Source organism: Trachemys scripta, chromosome 10, assembly GCF_013100865.1.
Source record: "Trachemys scripta elegans isolate TJP31775 chromosome 10, CAS_Tse_1.0, whole genome shotgun sequence".
NCBI classification, from domain to species: domain Eukaryota; kingdom Metazoa; phylum Chordata; order Testudines; family Emydidae; genus Trachemys; species Trachemys scripta.
The window spans coordinates 22185470-22209680 of record NC_048307.1 but is presented as its reverse complement, the minus strand read 5'-3'; the positions used below and the strand labels follow the sequence as shown (position 1 = coordinate 22209680).

The following is a 24211-nucleotide window of genomic DNA, read 5'->3' as shown; positions in this document are numbered from 1 at the left end:
CTGCAATATCCCAACTCCCCTACTTTATTTGCAATAGTTCATAGTTAAACTGAAACTAAATTAAACTGTGTTTATGAGAAAACATATAAATATAGTAAGTGAAACAGAAAATAAGCTAAATGTCAACTGCTGAATAATACACTGATGTTAAAAGTTATTTATCAGCAGTGTTTTGTTACAGCATGTTTAGATTCTTCCCACTTATGACAAGGCAAGACACTAATCATGTTTTGTTTTCCTTTATGCTGTCACACTTCCCCTGTCATTTTAACCCCCCCTTGAAAACTTAGAACAGAAGATATCAGCACTGCAAAGTTACTTCTCACTCCCATGAAGTTCAGGCTGTTTTAGAGGGGTAGTGCTTGAGGTTTGTTTTTAATAAAGAAAGATGCTTAAAATATTTGTTTAGATAGAAAAAGTATTAATAAAGAAAACTATATTGACAGAAGTTTCACCAAGATAACCACAGTTAATTAAATCTGATGCCTACAACTGACAATGTGACTTTACAGAGACACCATCAACTTTAAAATCACTTCTGTTTTGTTTTGTTTTTGCCTACTACTTTCCAAGTAACATTTGCTATAACTGAAGGATTAAGTATTTCTCTATATTTTTCCTGATTGCTCAATTTGTGAATGTGATAGCACTTTGCATATATTAAGGTGTTTTTCTTAAACTTTGTAGAAATTAATTCATACCAATTATAAACAAACAAATTCATTCTTAACATACAGGAAATAAATATCATACACAAAAGGAAAAGGTAACTCACACCACAAACTGTGACTGTGTAACACTAGTGACTGTTCATTACTACTCTTTAGGGTGAACCTGAAAATCACTTAAAATACTGTTTTAATACTACTTGGTGTATTTGACACCACTTTGTGTACAATCAGTCTCTGAATAATGAGTTTCTTATAGTCACCTTCCCTCCTTTGCCAATTATTTTTTCTTCTCAGTCTCATCACACAGCAACAGGGGCAGAAAACTGCCATTTTAAAAGCCATAGAAAAATGCAGTTGTAAAACCACAAAAAATAGCTGACATACTCGGGAGCGGCTGTAACACCTGCCCTTACTGAAAATCGTTGTTTAAAACTGACCAGACTGAGTGGATAGGGGCTTTTGAAGTTCTGTCAAGTCACAATTAGGCTGAAAGAGTTGACAGGCTGCGGCGGCCTGTCCCCCAGCACCTCCCTCCCCACTCCCCACTCTCACCGGGGCCCTCCAGCCCCAGCAGGCATTGTCAGCGGTTCCACACACGCTCCGTTCACGCCACAGAGGGATCACCTCCAAAGAGTCCCGGCCCGTACTTCGCAACGGGCACTTAGCATTGCCTGTCGCGTGTTCACACCTCCCCGCCCGTTCCCGAGCGAGGGGCCATCAGGAGCCCCCCGCAGAACCACCCGCGAGGGTCTTCACCAAGCCAAGCACAAGATTAACACGAGCTGAGGAGGAGGGAGGCACCGGGGTAACCCGGCTGCCGGGGGGAATAAACCAAACCTCGACACTGCGGCGAAGGGGCAACAGCAGCCTCCCTAACGAGGGAGTGGCGGGGGAAGTGGGCCGAGCACACCCCCACCTCCGCCGGGGGCGGTGAGGAGCAACGGACAGCCTGCCCCACGGGGGTGGGGGACCTAGCCGCCAGCTTCCCCGTTCGCTGAGCCCCCCGCCTACCTGCTCGCTAGGTCCGGCGGCGGCGAGCTCTCAGCACGACAACAACAGCGCCGTCTCCACTCCTGCCTCGGCAGCTGCGCTGATGAAACCCGGCCACCTTGTATTTGCGCCCTCTGCCGCTGGGAGGCCAGCGCCACAATCAGCCACTCAAGCACAGCAGCCCCGCCCGATTGGCGGGTGTGGGCACATTTCTGCTTTTCCCATCGGCTCCACAATTCCTAGGACAGGGCCGGCTCCTCTGATTGGCTGAGGCGAACAGATTCTTTGCTTCCGATTGGCTCTATATGAACCCTCTTGCCTCTCCATTCCTTCGATTGGCTGGTTACTCAAACTATGCCTCTCTATATCGCTCCCTACCGGGTGCGAATGTTTGACAGGAGCGGGCAACATCTCCACCTCTAATTGGCTCCTCAACTGCCACCCCGGAGACACGCCACTCCTGATAGGCGAAGGCCGGCAGTCTCTGAGTCTCCGATTGGCTTAGGTTCACCATCACACCACCCCCTCAGGCTCCCGGCGGAAGCACGGGGTGCCAGACTGTCGACACCACACGGTAATTAGTACTGGCTCGCATCGCTTGGGCCACCCTCCTTATAGGTACTGTTTTCGGCCTCCGAGCCCAGTCTCGTCGCCAACCCCGCCAACTGTCGTTGCGATGTGGGGGGTGGCGGCCGGCTCGCTAGGCAGTGACAGCACTGCGCGTGCGCGGGATGTGGGGGGTTCTTTCCCCGTTGTGGGTTCTCGCGCTGCCTCCCACACGCCATTGCACCACGTGACTGTGGGTGGGGGCTGAGGAGGCTCGGGTGGTCTTCTACGCCACGGTGTCCTGCCAACGTGGGTGCAGCTCAGTGGCGGGAGGAGGTTGCCTTATGGTGTGGCATAAACCTGGCTGCCATGGTACCATCAGAATGTGGGCGTGCCCCCATGATACGTTGGCGTGGTCAGCATGCGGCATGCATCATTATGACATCAGCCAGAGGGCCTTTGTCGCGTCTTGGGGTGGTCTCGCCCCACAGCATCACGCCTGATGCCATTTGCCATGCTTTGTCACAGGGACAGGGTGGGGGGCACTGCGCTGTCCCACAAGCCCAGCCAGTCTACCACCACAGGTACAATTGCAGGCACAAACGTCAAACTGTGCCTATGATGTCTCCCAACTAGTGACAATGCTGGGCTTGAAATGTGCAGCCTTCACTATAATGTCTTCATTTCACATATGGTCCTGCATGGTAACCCACTGGTGTATGTGAATAGGTTAAAAATAAGGGAAGGTATAACTCTCCATCCTGCAAACAAAGCGAGTAGCCCACACACTCACTGGTTTGGAAAGCAGTATCCTGCATGATTCCCACTTGTTACCTACAGTGCAGTGAGAGCTATGCACACACACATGCTCCTGGTGCAATCAGACCAACTAACATCACCTTTTGTGGCATAGAGTGATTGTTTGCAGCACTCAGAAAGGATTCCATGGCATTGTACAACTGGCTGTTTGTTCTACAAGGGAGTTTCACATCCCCTGAAGCATTGCTTTAATAACTGCTGGAAGTGGGATGCTTGACTGGATGGACAACTAGTCTGAGCTGGTATGGGAAGTAATACATTTCAGTTTTAGTCTATTTTTGAGTCAGTCTATCTTAATTTTTTCCCTCCTAGGTTTCTGGAGCTTAAAATGAGCATGCATTTTATTTTCATACAGGATTCTTCTAGAAAGTCCTACCCCTCCCTTATAGCAGTCCACTACTAAAAATAGAGGTGCTTTTTGCCCTTTAACTATGCCATTTGCCCTTCATTGACCTCAAATGTTAAGGAAGGGCAAATGGAAAGAAATGTCAATATAGTGTTTACTCAAAAGTAATATTGAAGGATTTAATGTATTAATATTTGGAAGAAGTGTTTGATCCTTGAAGTGTGCAATTATATTTATCATGATGTATTCTCAATGTGATTAATGGGTTTTAGCTGCAAATTTCCTATTGATAATTGAAGAGACAAATAATTGTTCGAAGGTCTGGAAATGTCCCCCTGTATATGTAGATTTGTCCATGTTTAATCCTTGACCTCACTCCCACACACGCTGAGCAGTAATGATATATTCAATTAAATATAAGTGGAGTACAGCGAGCACTCAGGCCAATGCTTCTTTGATACTACTGGCTTTGGTCTTGGGAGTAATAAGAGAGTGACACCCACTGTGCTGTGGCAAGGCTATTTTTCTTTTTTATTTCATAGCCCCAGTCATATACCATAGGTCAGGATTATAAAAGGTTATACTCCTGTGTGATGGCACATCACGATGTACAGACTCCAGTGGCTACTGTTTTTCTTCCCATTTCTGATTTTGTTATGAAAATCAAAATGCAAATAAAACATATCAACTGAAACTCATCCCAAATAATAAGATATGCCTTGTACATACGACCTGAGGTCCTGTCTATGTAACCCACCCACCTCCTGGGTATGGTGTGCTGTCCTATCTGGTAGCACTGAGACCACTTAGAAAAACAGATTAATGAGTCTGGCTTTTAGCTCATGCAGTAGAGGCTCATGTATTTAGTTCCAGAGGTCCCAAGTTCAATCCTGATGGCTGGGGTTTTGTCAGTGTAACATCTACATTAAGGAAATTCACATCAGTATAGTTATAGCACTACAAGTCCCTAATTTAGGCATGCTGCACCAGTACAAGCTGGGGCTGACACCAGTAAATTGCCCCGATCCCAGTGCAGTGTGTCTACATTAGAGACTTGCACTGGCATAACTTCATCAATATAGATATGCAAATAAAAATTTCATAGTGTAGACAGGACATAAGCATAAACCATTACAAGACTGTCTTTGAATCTGCAGACAGCTCAAAACAATGACTTAAAGGAGTGATCTGCCTACCCCCAATTAATCTAATTGGGTGTTGATGCTTAAAACTACTTATAACAGTTTAAATGTAAGAATTATTTCATTACTGATTATTTTAGCACATGCAAGAGGGAAGGAAATAAAATCTACAGGAAGGAATGGAAAATGGGAGCTTTTTGAGAGGGAAATGCAGACAGGAAGAGACACAAAGAGAGGGAAGAGGGAGAGAAACAGAAAAGAGGGTGGGCAAGAGAGAGAAACAATGGGCAGAAATAGCAGTAATGTGAAACTTGGTCAGATTCCTGACTCTTACTGAATGATCCTGAGTATGAAAACAAGATACTGAATAGACCAAGTTCTCTTCTTGAGGCCCCCTGGTGCGTATGAAGGTAACAGTTATCCTGTGTTTAGTGGATCCAGAAGTGGGTCAGCATTCAGCCCTTAGACCCTCATTCTCTGTGGTACCATTAGGCCATGACAATTGCAGCTATAAAAGAGACAATTAATGCAACTATGAGGGGTGGAATTAGACGATTGTGTTTAGTAATAGTTTCAGAGTTACAGTTGGGCCAACACACATGCTAGCACAATAGCCATTGGTGCTAGCACAGTTGGATCTTTGACTGCTGAAGCACTTAGATACTATCGTGATGGGCACTGTAGAATCCCCCAAGATTGATGAAGGAATTTTTCCTCCTTTTCTGCTTCCTCCTAGGAGAGCAAATATGTCAGATGGAAAGCTCTTGGAATGTTCTATTGTAGCTTCAGAGAGAGGGGGAGATCTTACACTAAATGTAACTTAGTACAATAATCTGAGATAAGTGATCCAGTGAAATCAAAAGAATAAATTATAGAAGACAGATCTGTGAATACATTTTTTTTAATCTCCGTTTAAAACAAGGGGGATAACATGTGTCTTCTTTTTCTAATGAAGAAGATCTCCCCAGGAACAGATCGGACAGCCTGCCTGCTTTCGATATAGGTGAGATACTTGATCATTAACTCTTCTATAATGTTTGGATAATTATGTTTTCTCTCTCACTTTTGATGCCTCTAAATTGTTTCTTGTGTAATTATAGTTCATGTGGCAACAGTAACAACTTTCATAGTTAAGAAAAAAAATGTTGTTGCAAGGAATTTTATTTTAAACAAAATGAGGAAGTTTCAGTTTGCATTGTTGCATGTTATACATAGTTGTAATCTGCCCGCTTCTATTACAAGTTCTTGCTCTTCAATGTAACTCATTAATAACATTTTACTATGTATAGCTGATAAAGATATATGTTTTATATGTGTATACGTATATGAAATGCACCTGCAGTAGAACCTCAGAGTTACGAATACCTCAGGAATTGAGGTTGTTTGTAACTCTGAAATGTTCGTAACTCTGAACAAAACATTATGGTTGTTCTTTCGCAAGTTTACAACTGAACAGTGACTTAATCCAGCTTTGAAACTTTAATATGCAGAAGAAAAATGCTGCTTTTAACCATTTTAATTTAAATGAAACAAGCACAGAAACAGTTTCTTTACCTTGTCAAATCTTAAAAAAAAAAAAAAACTTTCCCTTTATTTTTAGTAGTTCATGTTTAACACAGTACTGTACCACATTTGCTTTATTTATTTATATATATTTGTCTCTGCTTCTGCCTGATTGTGTACTTCCAGTTCCAAATGAGGTGTGTGGTTGACCAGTTAGTTCATAACTCTGGTGCACGTAACTCTGAGGTTCGCTGTGTCTTTCAATCAATCAATTTAGCACACTTCACAACAGAAGAGATTAAGGAAAAATTTGGGCAAGAATATTGGGAGAAACGTGTGTTGTTATGTAGGGGCCTTTAATAACCCAATAGAGAAGAAAATCTGTTTTTAAGTGTTCATCCAATTAAGGCTGCAATGTAGTTTTGAAAGTACCAGGCAGAGAGTAAAAGAAACACAAACAGAGATGTAGAAGGATGTCAATTACCCTTGCAGTTATTAGAAAAATATTTTTTTTTCTTTTTATCAACCGTTTCCTCCCAGGAAGTCAAACGTTCTGTAACATACAGAGTCCCAGTCTGTGACTATCTCTCTGTCTTTGAGGTGATTCCATTTGTGCTCCAGCATCATTGATGATGGCAGTCCTACCCTGGGAGTAGGATTTCATTACCAACATCTAAACTGGAGAAAGCAAAAGCAGTGAAGACCTGGGAGCAAGTGAGAAGTGTGAGATATTTTAACCAATCCCTTTCTTAAGCCTGATGCCACTTTCATTAAAACAAATTTTTACTGAAAATAATTTATCCCAAAGGAGTTGCATATTTTGCATCTTCAACCCAAGGTAAGGTCATTGCCCCAGGTCAGTCTCTGAATGGTAAGGTGAAAAAGAGATCCACCAGCCAAAATTAAAACTGTATGTTGTATACTGATATACATTTTTTAAGAAGCTTGTAGAAAAAAATGTATCCATGCAAGCTTTATATGCATTTTAATGGAAAACAAATGGCAATATAGTGTTTACTCAAAAATAATATTGAAGGGTTTAGTGTATTAATATTTGGAAGAAGTGTTTGATCCTTGAAGTGTGCAATTATATTTATCATGATGTATTCTCAATGTGATTAATGGGTTTTAGCTGCAAATTTTCTATTGATAATTGAAGAGACAAATAAATCATTGTTCGAAGGTTTGGAAATGTCCCCCTGTATATCTAGATTTGTCCATGTTTAATCATGATCAGCCTTTGAAATCTTTGTATTTTCTATGCCTTGGTGTCCTTCAGATACCTGGTTGCTAGAAGCCCCAGAAATACCTAAGACATAGATAACTAGCAATTAAGAACAAGTCAAATTGTAGGACTGTTTTTGAACAACAGATGTGCTAAAAGTGAAGATATTAATTGGATCCATTCTTCTGATTTATAGTTGTCCTGTTAATCATGTTGCTGCCTCCTCTGAGCATCCTGTTGGGATTGGCTGCCTGCTGTTCATCCTTAGATAATGGTTTACTGAGGACTCCACCAATGGGATGGCTGCCTTGGGAACGTTTTAGATGCAATACCGATTGTAAAACTGATCCTGGAAACTGCATCAGGTGAAATAATTGATCAAGAATGGCTGTGAAAGACTTCTAAATATCACAGTTAGGAAACTTCTCAAACTTTGTGCTAGCTATAATAGGACGTTGGTGGCTAGATGCCATAGTGATAGGGGTAATATAAATGCCTACGTGGATTTAGGTAAGATTTTAGGATAAGAATAAATCCAGGTTCAGTCAGTTACACTAGATTAAAAGAAGGTTTTGAATAAAAAATTCTCAATTCACTTATTTTAATGTGTTATTTACAAAAGAAATGTAATACTTTACTTCTCAAAGGAGAAGGATGGTTGAATAGCTGTTGTAAGGTGGCCTCAAGTACAATAATTCTAGTCCTGCACCATTTACTGAAGGTTTTTATATTTTTTTTCTTCCCCTTTTTTCATCTGTCTTTTGTTCAAAGAATTCTTGTAGGATTTAGTTTTTCCCCCTTCCACATTCTCTTATGAAGAGATGTTTATATTATTGTCCCTATTGTATATACCAATTTTTATTCTTTAATCTTAAAATCTCATTTGTGGAAGCCTTCATGGACTTCCTAGATCATTGTGACAGGTTTCAGTGGTAGCCGTGTTAGTCTGTATCAGCAAAAAAACACAAGGAGTCCTTGTGGCACCTTAGAGACTAACAAATTTATTTGGGCATAAGCTTTCGTGGGCTAGACCTCACTTCATCAGATGTATGAAGTAAAAACTATAGGAGCAGGTATAAATACATGAAAGGATGGGGGTGCTTTACCAAGTGTTAGGTCAGTCTAACAAGATAAATCAATTAACAGCTGGATACCAAGGGAGGAAAAATAACTTTTGAAGTGGTAAGAGAGTGGCCCATTACAGAAAGTTGACAAGAAGGTGTGAGTATCAGTAGGGCAAGATTAGTATTGGGGAAATTAAGTTTAGGTTTGTAATGAGCCAACCACTCCCAGTCTTTATTCAGGCCTAATCTGATGGTATCTAGTTTTCAAATTAATTCCAGTTCTGCAGCTTCACGTTGGAGTCTGTTTTTGAAGTTTTTTTGTTGAAGAATTGCCACTTTGAGGTCTGTTATTGAGTGACCAGAGAGACTGAAGTGTTCTCCTACTGGTTTTTGAATGTTATGATTCCTGATGTCAGATTTGTGTCCATTTATTCTTTTGCGTAGAGACTGTCCAGTTTGGCCAATGTACATGGCAGAGGGGCATTGCTGGCACGTGATGGCATATATCACATTGGTAGATTTGCAGGTGAATGAGCCCCGGATGGTGTGGCTGATGTGGTTAGGTCCTATGATGGTGTCCCTTGAATAGATATGTGGACAGAGTTGGCACCAGGGTTTGTAACAGGGTTTGGTTCCTGGGTTGGTGTTATCTCGTTAGACTGACCTAAAACTTGGTAAAGCACCCCCATCCTTTCATATATTTATACCTGCTCCTGTATTTTTTACTTCATAAATCTGATGAAATGGGTTTTAGCCCACAAAAGCTTATGCCCAAATAAATTTGTTAGTCTCTAAGGTGCCACAAGGATTCCTCGTTTTTTTTGCTAGATAATTGTGTTTCCTACTTTGAAAGGTACACATCTATCCCAATATAAAGCAACCCGATATAACACGAATTCGGATATAACGCGGTAAAGCAGTGCTCCGAAGGAGCAGGGCTGCGCACTCTGGTGGATCAAAGCAAGTTCGTCATAACGCGGTAAGATTTTTTTGGCTCCCGAGGACAGCGTTATATCGAGGTAGAGGTGTATTGAGACAAAACCATAGTGTTTCACTGCTGCCATTTTGGGAGGTGGCCTAAATTTGTCTAAAAAAAGGAAGCTGGAAATGCTGTTTCTACAACAGGAAGGAAATAATGTTCGTGTATACAACTAGAATCAGAACAGAATCAGCTAGGAAATATTGAGAGAACTCCCTCTACTGTTATATCTCAGAAATGTTATTGTTAAGAGCCTGCTTCAGATTAACTGAGGGAGAGACTATTCCTCATTGTTTTGTATTAATAAATACAAGCAAAGCAAGCTGAACTTTAGACTCGAAACTAAAAAGGCTAAGTGTGTCAAATACTTAAGTGTTTTAACATTGTTAAGATTATAGTACTTTCCTATAATTCACAGAACAGGAAATGTTTTATGATCAACTTGGTAATGCTTGCACAGCAGTAGCCAAGGAGACAAATATTTTGGTCACTTCTATAACCCTGACAGAGAACCTAGCTGAAGATGGAAATGTTTTGGCCAAGTCCCATTTTTTCTACCTGTTAAGTAACTAAAACAATGGTTGATCTTTAAAATGGGAAGGTTTCTAAATCCAACTATTATAAGGCAGGGTACTATGAGATTACTATACCATGTAATATAAATTAAATACAACTTTTGATTTCCAAAATGTTTCTTTGAACACCCCAGATAATACTGGGGATAATCCTTTTGAAAGATGTTTCAGCTATTGAGATGTTAAAAATTATTCTTAGAATCCCATCTATTGATAGGCATCCATCTAAAAGTCACACTTTTACAGAACCTTGAAAGCAATACAAATACTCTGAACTACACATTGTGTAGACTACACTAGTCTAAGATCAATTCCTATTCTATCCCCTTAACATACCATGTTAGACTGACCTCTTCAGATCTTATAGACAAGTGGTCTATAACCTTTTTACATCCAAGATCACTTTTTGAATTTAAGGGCAACCCAGGATCTATCCCGTCCCTTCCCCGAAGCCCTGCTCACTCCATCCCTCCACCCCCGTCACTCGCTGTCCCACTCACTCACTTTCACCAGTCTGGGGCAGGGGGTTGGGATGGGGTGCGGGCTCTGGGATGGGGCTGAGGGGTTCGCAGTGTGGGAGGGGGTGAGGGGTGCAAGCACTGGGAGGGAGTTTGGATGCAGGAGGGGACTTCGGGCTGGGGCAGAATGTTGGGGTGCAGGAGGGGATATGGGGTGCTGGCTCTGGGAGGGGGCTCAGGGCTGGGGTGCAGCCTCCTGCCAGGCGACACTTACCTCGGGCGGATCCCGGGTGGCGGTGCAGCGAGGCTAAGGCAAGCTCCCTGCCTACCCCGGCCCCTCACTGCTCCCGGAAGGGGCCAATGCCCCCCTGTGGCCCTTGGGGGTGGGGGGCACATGGCTCCACATACTGCTGCTCTCTGTAGGCACTGCCCCCGCAGCTCCCATTGGCCATTTCCAGCCAATGGGAGCTGCAGGGGTGGTGCTTCCGGGCAGGAGCAGCGCATGGAGACCCCGTCCCCACATGGGGCCACAGGGCTACCCTTGCCACTTCCAGGAGCGACATGGGGCCGGGGCCGGCAGAGAGCCTGCCTTAGCAGCAGCCCTGCTACACTGCCAGAGATTGGGATCAACTGGGAGAGTTTCTAGAATCAACAGGTTGGTGATCACTGTTATAGACTAAGAATAGAATATCACGGTTGGAAGGGATCTCAGGAGATCATCTAGTCCAACCCGCTGCTCAAAGCAGGACCAATCCCCAGACTGATTTTTGCCCGAGATCCCTAAATGGCCCCCTTAAGGATTGAACTCATAACCCTGGGTTTAGGAGGCCAATGCTCAAACCACTGAGCTATCCCTCCCCCAAGGAGGGACAGGTTACTAAATACCTGGAAGGGATACCTTTAAAGAAAAGTTCAGGAGCTGGAAGAAGTAGTGCAGGTGAACCAGAATTGAGCATTTTCCCTGTAACTCTGTTCTGAATCAGTGGCTAGCCAGCAAGGTATGAAGTGGCATTGTTCGGTTGGAATTGCCATTTTTCTGAGGAGATGTAAAGGTGAGGTCCTGACCCTTTGAGGTCCCTGCAAACACACACAAATAAGCAAAATGTAACATTTCAACAATTTTGTTAATGCAATCTTCTGTTTTTTACCAGTGAGTATTTGATCAAAAGTATGGCAGACAAGATGGCAGAAGATGGATGGAAGGAGCTGGGTTATGAATATGTGAACCTTGATGACTGCTGGTCTGCAAAGGAAAGGGATTCCCAGGGCAGGCTTCAGCCAGACCCAGACAGGTTTCCAAGTGGAATTAAAGCCCTTGCTGATTATGTAAGTTTCTCACTGTGGTATCTCAGATGTAGGTGCTAAAAATGCAATTTTCTTTTGAACGTAGTTATTTAAAGAAACTGTTTTTAGAAAAGGATACGTATAACTTACTGCAAAATTCACTTAAATGACAACTAATAAATGTCAAGCTACTTAGCTGGAAAAATTACAGGGAACAGCTTAATTGTAATACATGTGAATGATTCTACGCATATCTCTAAGGGAAATACATATTGGATTTTCATTGTGCCTGCACATATAGATGATGATCAGTGGACACTTAGGGTTAATCAATGTTATTCCTTAGGAATCTATTAACATGCTCTGGGTTAGAATTGAAAGGAAGGTAGATATATTTACAAATGAGCAAAGATGCATTATTCTGTGCAGTGGGTCAGTTACACAATGTGGTTGTGTAAAGTGGAACCCAGCAAGGCCCCAGTCCTGCAGAGTTTCACGTGTGCTTACCAGTTTACACATTTGGGTAGTTCCACTGAAGTCACTGATAAGCATAGGTTTCAGAGTAGCAGCCGTGTTAGTCTGTATCTGCAAAAAGAAGAACAGGAGTACTTGTGGCACTTTAGAGACTAACAAATTTATTAGAGCATAAGCTTTCGTGGACTACAAGTGGGCTGTAGTCCACGAAAGCTTATGCTCTAATAAATTTGTTAGTCTCTAAGGTGCCACAAGTACTCCTGTTCTTCTTTTTACTGATAAGCATGTGTGTGTTTGCAGGATGGAGCCGTAGTGTGTATTTGGAATGAAAACCATATTTTGCAGAGAGGCAGGGATCTAATGGTTAGCATAGAGAACTGGGAGCCACAATTCCTGGTTTCCTACTTGTGCCACTTACTGAGCGACATAGGGTAAGTCACTTAACTGTTCTGGTTTGTTTCTACCAAATATGTATAACAATGCTTACCTACATCCTAATCCTTGTGAACTGTTTTGAGATCCTTGCATGAAAGGCAACATATTACTCCAGGTAATTAACCTTTTAACTATATTTTTCATCATGAATCCAAAGCAGCCATTACTGCACACCAATCAGCTTTTTAGGACTCTGGTATGTAAAGGCTCTCAGAACATCATTGCCAAAATAGGCAGAGACCTCACAAGAGAGCATCCAAGAGAAATCTAACTTCAGAAAAGTAATGAAGATGTTTAACAAACAGAAGAGAGATTTAGTATCAATGGGTATTAGAAGACAAATACACTGGAATCATAAACTAATCAGAATCACTTTCATTTGCTTTACCAGATACATTCAAAAGGGCTGAAATTTGGAATTTATAGTGACATGGGTAACTACACCTGCAAAGGTTACCCTGGGACCACACTGGACACCATTGATACAGATGCCAAAACATTTGCAGAATGGGAAGTTGACATGCTGAAGCTTGATGGCTGCTATTCCAACTCATCTGTTAAAGCAATAGGTTTGTTTCTTAGGATTAATCTTTGAACAAGGGAAAGACTAGCTCAGGAGTTTTGTTTTGTTGTTAAATGAAGCTTCTTAAACTTGGATATTCCATTTTTAAAAAAGCCTGTGAAATCTTCAAGTTCTGTGAAGTAGTAGGTTTGCTTTTCATCCCTGTTATTTCATCTCCAAATTTCTATTTATATGTTTATCAGTTTTGGGTGAATCTAAATTTAGATTCATTAAGCTCAGTATTGAGTTGTGGTGTCTCATGATCTTGTTTTATCTGAATGAAGTTTCCGCCCATCCCCTCGTAATGCAGCTTTTAGCTCATTTTAAGTAGCTACTCAAGAAACAAGATTCAAAATAAGGCCCTTGTTTTGCAGTCCCTGAGCACTCAAACTTCCAGCTGAAGTCAACAGGATTGTGCCCCTCTCATTCTGGGTCTGCTTCCTACTGCCTCCTTCTCGTTTTCAATATAGCATTTTAATAGGAATATTGGTCATGTCAGCCCATCACATCTAGTATCTTGCCTCAAATTGCAGCCAGTAAATGATGCTTCCGGTGAAAGATTTTAAAAACTCCATGTAACAGATCCTGAGCATCCTCAAAAGATGTGCAGTGCATCTCCCTATGTTTAAGTTCAGATCTGTAGCCTTAGCATAGTGTTCTAGTGCTTGTGGCCTAGTAAGTTTTAAAATAGTCATAAATTTGTTCAGCCAAATTCAGCTTACTCAAACAAAGCAAAGATACTAGTCCTCGATGAGAACGATGGCCTGCTTTCCAAGTTGTAAAAGTCAACCGTTTGTGCTGAAGCCCTGTTCAAAAAGCGTTGTCAAAGGCTTTTGTTTTTTTTAAGACAACAGAAAAATATATTTTTTCCACTCACTGATAACACAGAATGAATGAAGGGATTTTGCTAGAGCTCCAAAAATATAAATAAAAAAGTTTGGGAGCAAATATGAAGCACTGAATATTTTTGTCTCTTAAGGTCCTGTTGTATTACTTTTGAGGGAATAAAGAGGTCCAGAGTGTCAAGGGTATTTAATATGACTCTGTCACTGTCCAGCATTAACAGTTAACATAGTTTGGAATACAGAGACCTCAGCCTGCCTAATACCATGACAAACACACCAATAAAATCTTTTTAACCTTTCATTAAAGATATAAAAAAAGAAGGAACACAGTTATGCAAACTATGAAATAAATATTTTATTTTAACAATATCCCTTATTCCCTTTCCCTTTAGCTGTAGAGTTACTAAAAGAAAAAAAACAGTTTGAAAGTCTTTTTGTTAAAACTGTCCTTTTAGGGAAACAAGAAAAAGTTAGTTGAGATGGGCTGGAGCTGTTGCTGTTGTTGTTAAAGTCAGATCCCATTTTCTAAAAAACAAAACAAACTCACACAAGTGAGGAGAGAAAAGAATAGGAAAGGCAGAAAATGCAGTTTCTGGCCCTGGTGTTGACTCTCACTTGCTGTCTCACTCCTAGAGAAACACAGGCATGGCAAATATCTAGTTAGCCACTTTGTGACCTGGCAAGCTTGTACCAGCATCATCCTGTTTACTGCATTGCTTTCACCTGCTTCTTTGGTCACAGGCTTATAGCAGTGTTGCAAATATATGGTCTTGGTCAGCTAAGTCAGACTTTTATTAGACAGATGGCAAAAGAAGGAGGACAGGAAAGAGAAGAAACAAGGGATATGGGCGAGGGTGACAAAGCCTCACATCCCAGGTGATATTCAGGATTTAGTTAGTGTAGGTGGTGATGTCCTTTGGGTCCCTCTTTCTCTGGCCCTGTCTCACCATGAGCTCCATCAGGATTAGGACAATGAAGGACCAGTGGTGTAACAGTGAGTCCCAGGAGACAGCCTTGATGGTAAAGCTTGCTTCTTCCAGTCCTCTCATCTCCCAGTCAGCAGTGGTTGTTAGCCTGCAGCACTTTTCCCCCCAAAGTCTTTCCTTTTAAAAAGGGAATGAAGGGTGAAATAGCCCATCCCCTTATTTTATCCAGCAGTCAGGCATAATTTCTGACATCAGTTTTGGTCCATTGATTTCCAGTTCTACACTCCTCTTGTTTGCGAGGCATGTTCTTAACACAGTCCTTGGATTATATCAGTGTAAGTGTTTTTGTTTCGACTAGCACAGTCTGTCTCCCTTTTTCACCTTTTCCCATCACCATTTCTTGTTACAGTAGAACCTCAGAGTTACGAACCCCTCAGGAATGGAGGTTGTTCGTAACTCTGAAATGTTTGTAACTCTGAACAAAATGTTACGGTTGTTCTTTCAAAAGTCTACAACTGAACATTGACTTAATACAGTTTTGAGACTTTACTATGCAAAAGAAAAATGCTGTTTTCCCTTTATTTGATTAGTAGTTTACTTTTAACACAGTACTGTACTGTATTTTGTTGTTGTTGTTGTCTCCACTGCTGCCTGATTGTGTACTACCAGTTCCAAATGAGGTTTGTGGTTGACTGGTCAGTTCATAACTCTGGTGTTCCTAACTCTGAGGTTCTACTGTATTTGTTGTTGTTGTGACATTATGAACTTTCACTTCTTACAATTGAGCTCACAATTAGAGTAAGTTTGAAGACCAAATTATTACAACAGTACATTTTTATAAAGTTTTATAAGCACAAGAAAATAGGTGTTACAAAGCCAACTGTTCTGAAACCTACATTCAGTATGTATATAATGAGTGCTAATGGAGACTGTTTGTAAAATTGTGACTCTTGATTTGTTTTAAATAGGTGAGTCTGAGATAGGGTAAAGAGGACTGTGCTCCCAGACTGTCATAGTAGGTGCTTAGCAATGAAAGATACTGAGGGGGCAAGATCCTGTACTTGCAGCACCTCTTTTCCCAAAAACGTATTCACACGTGTAAGGGTTTTCAGGAACATAATCTCTTCAAGATGTTCAGTTTTCTGCTGGTCTAAAGAAAGAGACTCCTTGGTTCTTTTCCAAACCCAGACTTCCTTAATGGCAACTCAGTACAATGCTACTACGCCATTCAGCTCTTTTCTTAAACACTGGTTCAGAACTATAACATTATTCCAATCCCACATCTATTTTGGAAAAAATCTGCCTCTTGCTGAATAACGTGAAAACAGGAATATACAAAAAATGGTTTTTCTTACATCTGCAGAAACAGTCAGTTTGGGGCAGGCGTGATCATAAATGGTAACTTTGTAAAGGAAACCTTTAATTAGCCATGTTCCATATATAATTCCTGTTCCAGATGTAATTCACCAAAGAAGAGTCTCCACTCTTATCTTTGTAAAACAATAGCAAGTGAAAAAAACTAGAACACTACTACTGTTGTTATGTAATATGTTAATATTGCCTTGCATTAATACCCAATACTCAATTTTGTTTAGGCTACCCAAAGATGAGCATTGCTCTGAATAAAACAGGAAGACCTATCGCTTACTCATGTAGCTGGCCAGCCTATGAAGGAGGGCTTCCCCCAAAGGTATCTCCACTGTCTGATTTTATTGTATTACTCTTTAGCTGACAGTATTTAGCTAATTGGGACCTCTTGACAAATGGCTGGAACATATTTGAATGAACTGCACACCACCCAGGCTAGTCCTATTCTATTCCATTCATTTCTGCATAGTGGCACCACCTTGTTAGATGAACAACCTCACTGCACTAATGAAATACTAAAGTCTTCTGCTTTTCAGATGCTTATAGGAGAAAGCTGTACGTTGTAGATACCAATCTCTCGTATTCAAATTATGGGTATGACATTTGAAAATAAAATAACCTGGCAAAGATGTCTGCTCTTCTCAATTTACAAATGGCAACTAAACCACTGTCTTAAAATCAGTTGTTCTTCCTTTGGAAAAATCTGTTTGAGAACAACACAGATTAATGTTCTGTGCTAGGGAACATTTTACTTCTTTACTCCTTTAGAAATTTAGAAAACCCTATTTGCTTTTCTGGAGAACAAGTCAGCTTATTTGTTTTTTTAAATGTTTTATATCAATACCTTTGTGAATTTGGTAGTGGAAAATACCACTTAAATATAGTATAAACTGTAGCAAACCAGTATTTATATACATTGTCCTTCCCCATCTACTTTTGTTTGTCTGACAGCTCATAACATGATATTTCAGAGCCTAGTAGTTCCAGTTCTGAAGCCTAGTGATCCAGTTAATTTTGCACCAGATGATTGTGTCATAATGGGGAGAGTGGACTTCTGCTATTGTTGATCCACCACAGCAATTAGTGTTGGTAGGAAAGCAGCAGAATAAGAGGGGAGAGAAGGAAGGGAGGGAAGAGGGAGAACAGGAGGCAGCCGAGAATGGGAGTTGTTGAAGTTGCTCAGAGATTTATAATGGCAGTAGCAGTTCTGGCACAAGAAACAGGTCAAAGGTGCAGAATAAATGTAGTTTATTCAGTGGCTGTAGAAATAAAATAATTTATTTCATGGATGTGATGATCACATATGTAGTATACATATAAATATATTACTTATGTTTTTATTAAGATAAATTATACCGTACTTGGTGACATTTGTAACCTCTGGAGAAATTTTGGTGACATCCAGGATTCCTGGGAGAGTGTTCTAAATATTATTGAGTGGTATGGAAATAACCAGGATAATCTGCAACCTGCAGCTGGCCCAGGAAGATGGAATGATCCAGATATGGTGATGTTATCTTTTTAATATTTTGTTTTCTGTTGAAATGTAAATAGATCCTGATAAAAAGGTAATTTAGCAAGACTTTCTATAAGACAGCTGTGAACAGCCAATGGACAAGACTGATACTATGCACTTGTGCATAGAAAACATGTCCAGCAGTTAGAGCAGGGACAGAGTCAGAACTCTTGGGATCTACTCCTGCCTCCATCACTGACTCACTGCATCATTCTTTTTATCTCAACATAACCATCTTCAAAATGGTATAATACCATTAGAGGTATTTATAGCATGAGATAAGTATAGAGATGTGGTGGCAGCTCAGTAGTTAAGGTGGCACTGTCTTTGCATTTAAATCTGATATTGACAGTGTTCACATTTAACTATCTCAGGAAAAAAAATTCAGTCAGAAATTACACATGGATCTCAAGCCAAAATGGTTTTTAATCTTAACTCAGAATTTCCTATTAAACATTTTGTAAATAACTAATGTTCTAATATTTTTGGTTTAAATCAGTAGATACATATTTGCTACCTTAACTTTTTTTTCTAGGAATTAATGTTTGTAAAATGCCTTGAGATCATCTAGTGAAAGATGTTCTACATGAATGCCAAGTATTAGTGTGGTAAAAAAAGCTTTTCATACTAAAATTATAATGCCTCATCAGTGGGACCCTTGGGTTCATTACCTATATTAAAAATAAATATCTAACATAATAGCCATCCCCTTGTTAGCCACCCCAGCTACTGGGTGGAAAATCCCTCTCTAGATTTGTCTTGAGATCAAACGGATATTTGTTCAGGAAGATGAACCTTGCAGGATGCTCTCAGTCCCAGCAAAGTTGGGCATCAGAGGGAGCAAATTACAGCTGGGGAGCTTCCATGGTGACTGTCTTGCCTCCTGTTCTTAAGCGTTCAAACCGAGGGAATGTCAACAAGAGCTCTTCAGTTTCTCATCCAACTGGATGGTACAAACAGCATTCTTTCAGGTTGCAAGTCTCAAAATTAGATAGCGCTTCAGAAATTTAAAAATCCAGTAATTTAAATTTCACCTGTCAGCAGAATGAAAACCAGTGTAGTGAATGGAGCACTGGTGTAATTTACTCACAGTAATCCACTCCACAGCACATTCAGCACAGGTAAAGCATCCAAGTGCCCTGCAAGGATATTCCTGAGTAAAGCACATTGCAGTCTGACCAAGGTGTGGAACACCAGAGCCGGCTATGCATAATAAAGAAAGACTGCAACTTTTTTCTTAAATCTTGGCCCACGGTAAGGCCTCTTTGTGCCACTGGAATGTAGCAAAGAAACCTTAAAAGTTTCTTTAAATGGACAGCAGAGGATTGTCTTGGCATGGAAGAATCTTCAGATGATTTAGGGCTGGCTACATTGGCTGTGTATCATCCTTCCCAGCCTAGGGAGTAGGGCCGGAGCATGCTGCACTTCAGCAATCCCAAGAGACTGTTACAAGCTGGAGTAGGTCTCAGGCTAGTCTAACTTGCACTGAAGGACAGTTCAGTCCCTAGCCAGCTCCAGGATAAAGGTACTTTTGCTGCCTCCTCTCAGCGGTGCTGAACTCTGCTTTGTTGCTGCTGGGGATTTAGCCCCAAATACGTAGTGGAGACCTTCTCATTGTGCAGCAAGGGCCCCAAATTCATAGCAGTTACTTTTTGACCATGAAAACATACAGTTGGATTGTTATACCACCAAAGTGATTTATACTTACTGCAATGCTTTACCAGTCTCTATTCCATCATAGCAACAAAAAAGACCACAGCATTTGATGATGGTTTACCAGAGGAGAGGGTTTTCCTGCAGTTCAGTGCTGCGAAGCCTCCTGGTTTATCAGGCTCCCACTTCAAGTTGTCCCTATAAGTAGCTGTGTTGCTTGAGGGCATAGTTTTTGCCTTCCTTTATTAAACCCAACTAAAATGTTAAGCCCAAGGACTGGTTGCCAGCCAGCTGTTCTGGTGGGCCTGGTGTTGGCCACGGCTGCTGCTACGGCTGCCTTGGGGCTGGCCGCCGGTCAGCTGTTCCAGCAGCCACTGCTCCAGAAGCCTTGAGGCTGACAGCTGCTACAGCCCTGCCCCAGAAGTAGTCACGGAGGTCCCAGAAAGTTAACAGAATTCTTGATCTCTGTGACAGAATCCTACCCTTAATTATAATTGGAATGCCAATGGCATGAACGTCCAGAATGCTTTATGATCTCCTCTAGTTGTGACACAAACATGTTTAAGAGGAAGGGTGGCAAAATGGAACCATGTGTGACCCTGGCTGGGAACACACTTGAGGTAGCTACCAAAAACTGCTCCCCAAAATAACCTAGCAGAAAAATATTGGTAAACATTTAAACAAATATATTACAGTCAAAGGGAGGCAATTAAGGTAGCCTTTCAAAATCTGAATTGCTCACTCACTCTGGGGGTGCAAAGGGAGACAAGTACATTTTATTGATGGGCTGGTAAATTTAAGATAATTTTGCAAGTTTGCACAGAGGTATTATGGAAACAGGATTTTGTGATGAAGGAGAAGATATGGTTCATTCTGAAATCAAATTTTGGGACAAATGTTGTATAAAAGACAATACAAGTAACAGTCCAGTTCTGCAAGCTTTAAACTATTAACTTCAGTAAGATTTCTGCACATAGAGGATTTACAGGATAATGCGCTAAATTGTAATGTAGTTGGCTTTTGGTGTATATTATCATTCTTTTAAGAGAGTCACATTTGCAGTACCCCTAAGAGCCCATGTCATGTGCCAGGACACTGGGATCTTGGTTTGTGATTAGGGCTCCTAGGCACTACTACAATACAGACAGTTTCATTTAACAGTATCTGATTTATTTCAGCTGATTATTGGTAACTTTGGCCTGAGTTATGAGCAGTCAAAAGTGCAGATGGCATTGTGGGCAATCCTGGCAGCCCCTCTCTTTATGTCCAGTGATTTAAGGACAATCTCTGAGGATGCCAAGCAAATCTTGCAAAACAAGCTGTTGATTTATATAAACCAAGATTCTCTGGGGATTCAGGGACAGCGCATTATGCAGGTACCCAATTTGCTAGTTGTCTACTCTCTATATTTTTGTTTGGTTTGATTTTTAAATGATGGTTCTGCTATGCCTCATCACCAAGCTCTGCCAGAAACTCACACTTAGCAATATGAACTTTATCTTGTATTTCCCCAAGAAAGGAAGCTTCAGAATTTTTCATTTTTAAAACAGCCTTTCCAGTCCTTTGGTAATAAACGTAAGTTGTAGTGATTTGTTTTTAATCACTTATTTAATGTTGCTGGAAAGGTTGAGGAAAGATGTGTTAATCTACACCCTCCTATAATTACTTACTTCCTGCCACTCTCTCCTCCCCCTCCCTCTCTGCATACATAGGTTACACATTCATTGGATACATATGAATGGAATTTACACCCATTTTATGACCAGTTTACACATAAGTAACTTACACTGCCAATTACATCACTAGTGAATTTGGCCAAGACACTTCCACAGGAGTTGCACCAGCTTACATCCAGTCTACATTTTGTTAGCGTTTTTTTATTCTATCAGTTTCTGTGCTGACGTATACAGCTGTTTAGGCTTCATATAATGTTTTCCTTTCTTGGAGGCTGAGAACATCACTTCATCCAGTATCAATTTGGATTCAAGAACAGTGTCATTCAAGTGGCGATTTACTGAGTTTCTCTGCCTCTGCTTCCGAGTAACTTTTGTCCTTATTTGTGTGACTTTCCTCTAGCTCTGCGGGTTGATCACAATACATGCTTAGAGTGCTCTTAGGCTCTAGAGAGAGAGTACCAAGAATCTCAAAAGGTGGATGGGGAAAAGTGGGTCAGTTCATTTTACCATCATATCCAGTATGAGAGCCTGAACTCTCGTCATATCCAGCCTGAGAGCCACACATAAAATGGGAAAGCTAGTATTTTATTGCATAACCATCAGCAAATGCTGCTATGGTAAATACTCTTCACCTCTGCCTAGGTTGGTCTCTACCCATACATCCTGCCATAATGATAAAACTACAATTGTTTCAGGATTACCACATTACTGAGATGTCTCAATCTCTTAATAGTTACACAAAGCAAAATATGTGTACAGTCTAGCCTTGTCAATTTTAAGAGTTGATTTAGTTAAACACACAAATGTTCTCTCTTCAGGGATGAAAAGGTATCTGGAAACTTACTATAATCTTAATAGATGCAGTGTCACATGGTGTTCTCAATTAAGTAAACAATCCTACTGACAGCAACAGAGTTGACACAGTGGTGCTACATGGATGCAGTAGAATGGAATAACACAATCTTTAGCTGCTGCAAAATGCCATCCATCCGCATCAACGGGCGGGAGAAAATGATGGGGCTGGCAGAGAAAGGGAGACACTTGCCAAGGGACAATAGGTAGCTCCTCCCACTGGGAGTCTCTGGCACCCATTGGCCAGCTGGGAGAAAGGGGTGCTGATTGGCCAGCATGCCTCATCTCCCACAATTTAGCCCAGTGCAGGGACCACATGAAGCCTCTTTCAGCTCCGTTCCAGCAGCCCACTCTACCCACCCAAAATGAAATTGGGAACCCAGCCTCACAGATGCCGCGGGTCTGGCCGATCACCTGATTAGGGGGTCAGGAAGGAATTTTTTTGCCCATGGATCAATTGGCAGAGGACCAGGGAGTTTTTTGCCTTCCTCGCAGCATCTTCAAGACACAGTGGGCTAAGTAGGAATGTATTTAGTTCCTAACAGTGGTATTGGTTATTCATCACAACTTGCAGCCGGTTTCCAGTGCAGTTAAGAGAATAAAATGAATGATTCCAAGAGATAAAAGACTTGAGATTTTGGTGATGGGCCTTGGGCTCATATAAGGTGAGACCATGTGGCTTTTGTAGCCAGTGTCATTCCTTATGATACCTTGGGGCCTTCCCAGGCTGATGTCTCCACCCTGCTGCACTCTCGATCCCCAAATATTGCATATGATAGGCTAAGGCTGTGAGGTTTGAAGAGAAACTTCCCAAGAGCAGACAAATTCCTAACTATTTAAGCCAAATTCTTCCCTTGGTTATGCTAGTACAACTGCACTCAAGTTACACATCTGTCCTGCTGACCGTGTAAGAACTATGCTGACCTGTTCCTAACTGCAAGCTACTCTCAGATATCTGTGCCCTGATTGTGCCCAACACTCCAGCTGCTCATTAGATGAAATATGTAGGGCTTTAACAGTAGAGTACGATACAATATAGGGAAGAGTTTGGTCCTGACTGCCTGGAATGGCAAATTAATTTAGATGCCTAGAATCACATCAAGAAAAATGTCTTATGTGATAGTTTGAATGAAACACTGGATAAATAGGACCCACGTGTAAAAAGAGATTAGAAGTAAGCAGAACTTTTGATTGTTTTACTCACTATGGAAAATTATTTGGAACTGCTGGAAAGATGGGTGGGTAATCATATAATTGACAACAGTGGATGAAGTGAAAGTATAAACATATTCTTACAGATTAAGTATAGAATTGTATCTACCATGTAGCTGCACAGGCAGAAAGCAGAACCAAGGAACTTCATACAGTTGGCACACTGTCAAGAAAAAATTGTAACACTTAACAGCATTGGAATAGATACAGGCTCTAGGCACTGGAATTTTTTTTCCCCAGGTAAAAAAAAACTTACTTGTAGCACTCAAATTGAAGTAATCTATTTTACCTATTTTTAGCAATTTTCTAGTTCTACAAAGGCAATACAACTTTTTAAATATAGAGAAAGTAGGATAATTATGTAAGATAGTTGCAAAAAATGTGCACAAAACCAACACTGATGCTGTTGCAAAACATAGTAGATGCACAAAATCAGCAACACTAGAAATGAATACTGGAGCATGCACGCATCCAGCACCAATACCTACTGATTGAGAGAACATTTGGTTCAACCTGGACAACATATAAAGATCAGTGTGTGCCATTCAGTTCTTTCACAAAGCTAGCTGTCAGAATCAGAGATCATTTACTCATTTTACTACATTCCCCCTTCACCTATTCTGGGAGAAAGTTATCGATTATTCCCCCCCAAAATATAAAGATGCTCTTTATTAATAAGCATAAGTGTCCATCACAGAACAAATTCATAAGATTATAAAAAATATATCGATAACAGCTTGCTTACATTTTTAAAACACCTGGAATAGTCAGCATTTTGATCCCTGCATACCTTCCATTGTTGTGATGTAAAAATGTGAGCAGATTTATGCTGCCAAACACAGCAAGATGTAATATTTTCTTAAGACAGTCTTATTTGGCTGTAGGAGGTCAACTTACTGTAAGACATTCAGGGCAGGCACTTGTCTACAGTACCTAAGGGTATGTCTACACTAATAAAACCCCAGCACTGGCCCTTGTCAGCTGACTTAGGCTTGCAGCGTTCAGGCTGCGGGGCTGTAAAATTGCAGTAGATATTTGGGCTTAGGCTGGAGCCTGAGCTCTGAGACCCCACAAGGGAGGAGGGATCCCG

The 24211-nt window shown here is 41.1% G+C and overlaps 2 protein-coding genes across 12 annotated transcripts in view; one reads left to right on the top strand and one right to left on the bottom strand.

Annotated features, from left to right (window-relative positions):
• Positions 1-1853, bottom strand: part of ZC3H7A (zinc finger CCCH-type containing 7A) — a 47676-nt gene extending 45823 nt beyond the window's left edge. For 2 of the 3 annotated variants that reach the window (XM_034784024.1, XM_034784026.1), the window contains exon 1: positions 1683-1853. The gene's annotated coding sequence lies outside the window, so the exon portion shown is untranslated. The other variant, XM_034784025.1, reaches the window with a different exon arrangement.
• Positions 1854-2108: 255 nt separating this feature from the next.
• On the top strand, positions 2109-20757 carry LOC117884012 (alpha-N-acetylgalactosaminidase-like; the record flags this gene model as incomplete). 9 transcript variants are annotated; one of them, XM_034784030.1, is given in 10 exon segments in its annotated part: positions 2154-2235; positions 3121-3268; positions 5470-5517; positions 6558-6740; positions 7439-7607; positions 11470-11644; positions 12903-13080; positions 16440-16534; positions 17558-17719; positions 20560-20757. In XM_034784030.1, coding segments are annotated over 6 exon segments (963 nt in total), but the record flags the coding sequence as incomplete, so codon positions are not given.
• Positions 20758-24211: the final 3454 nt, after the last annotated feature.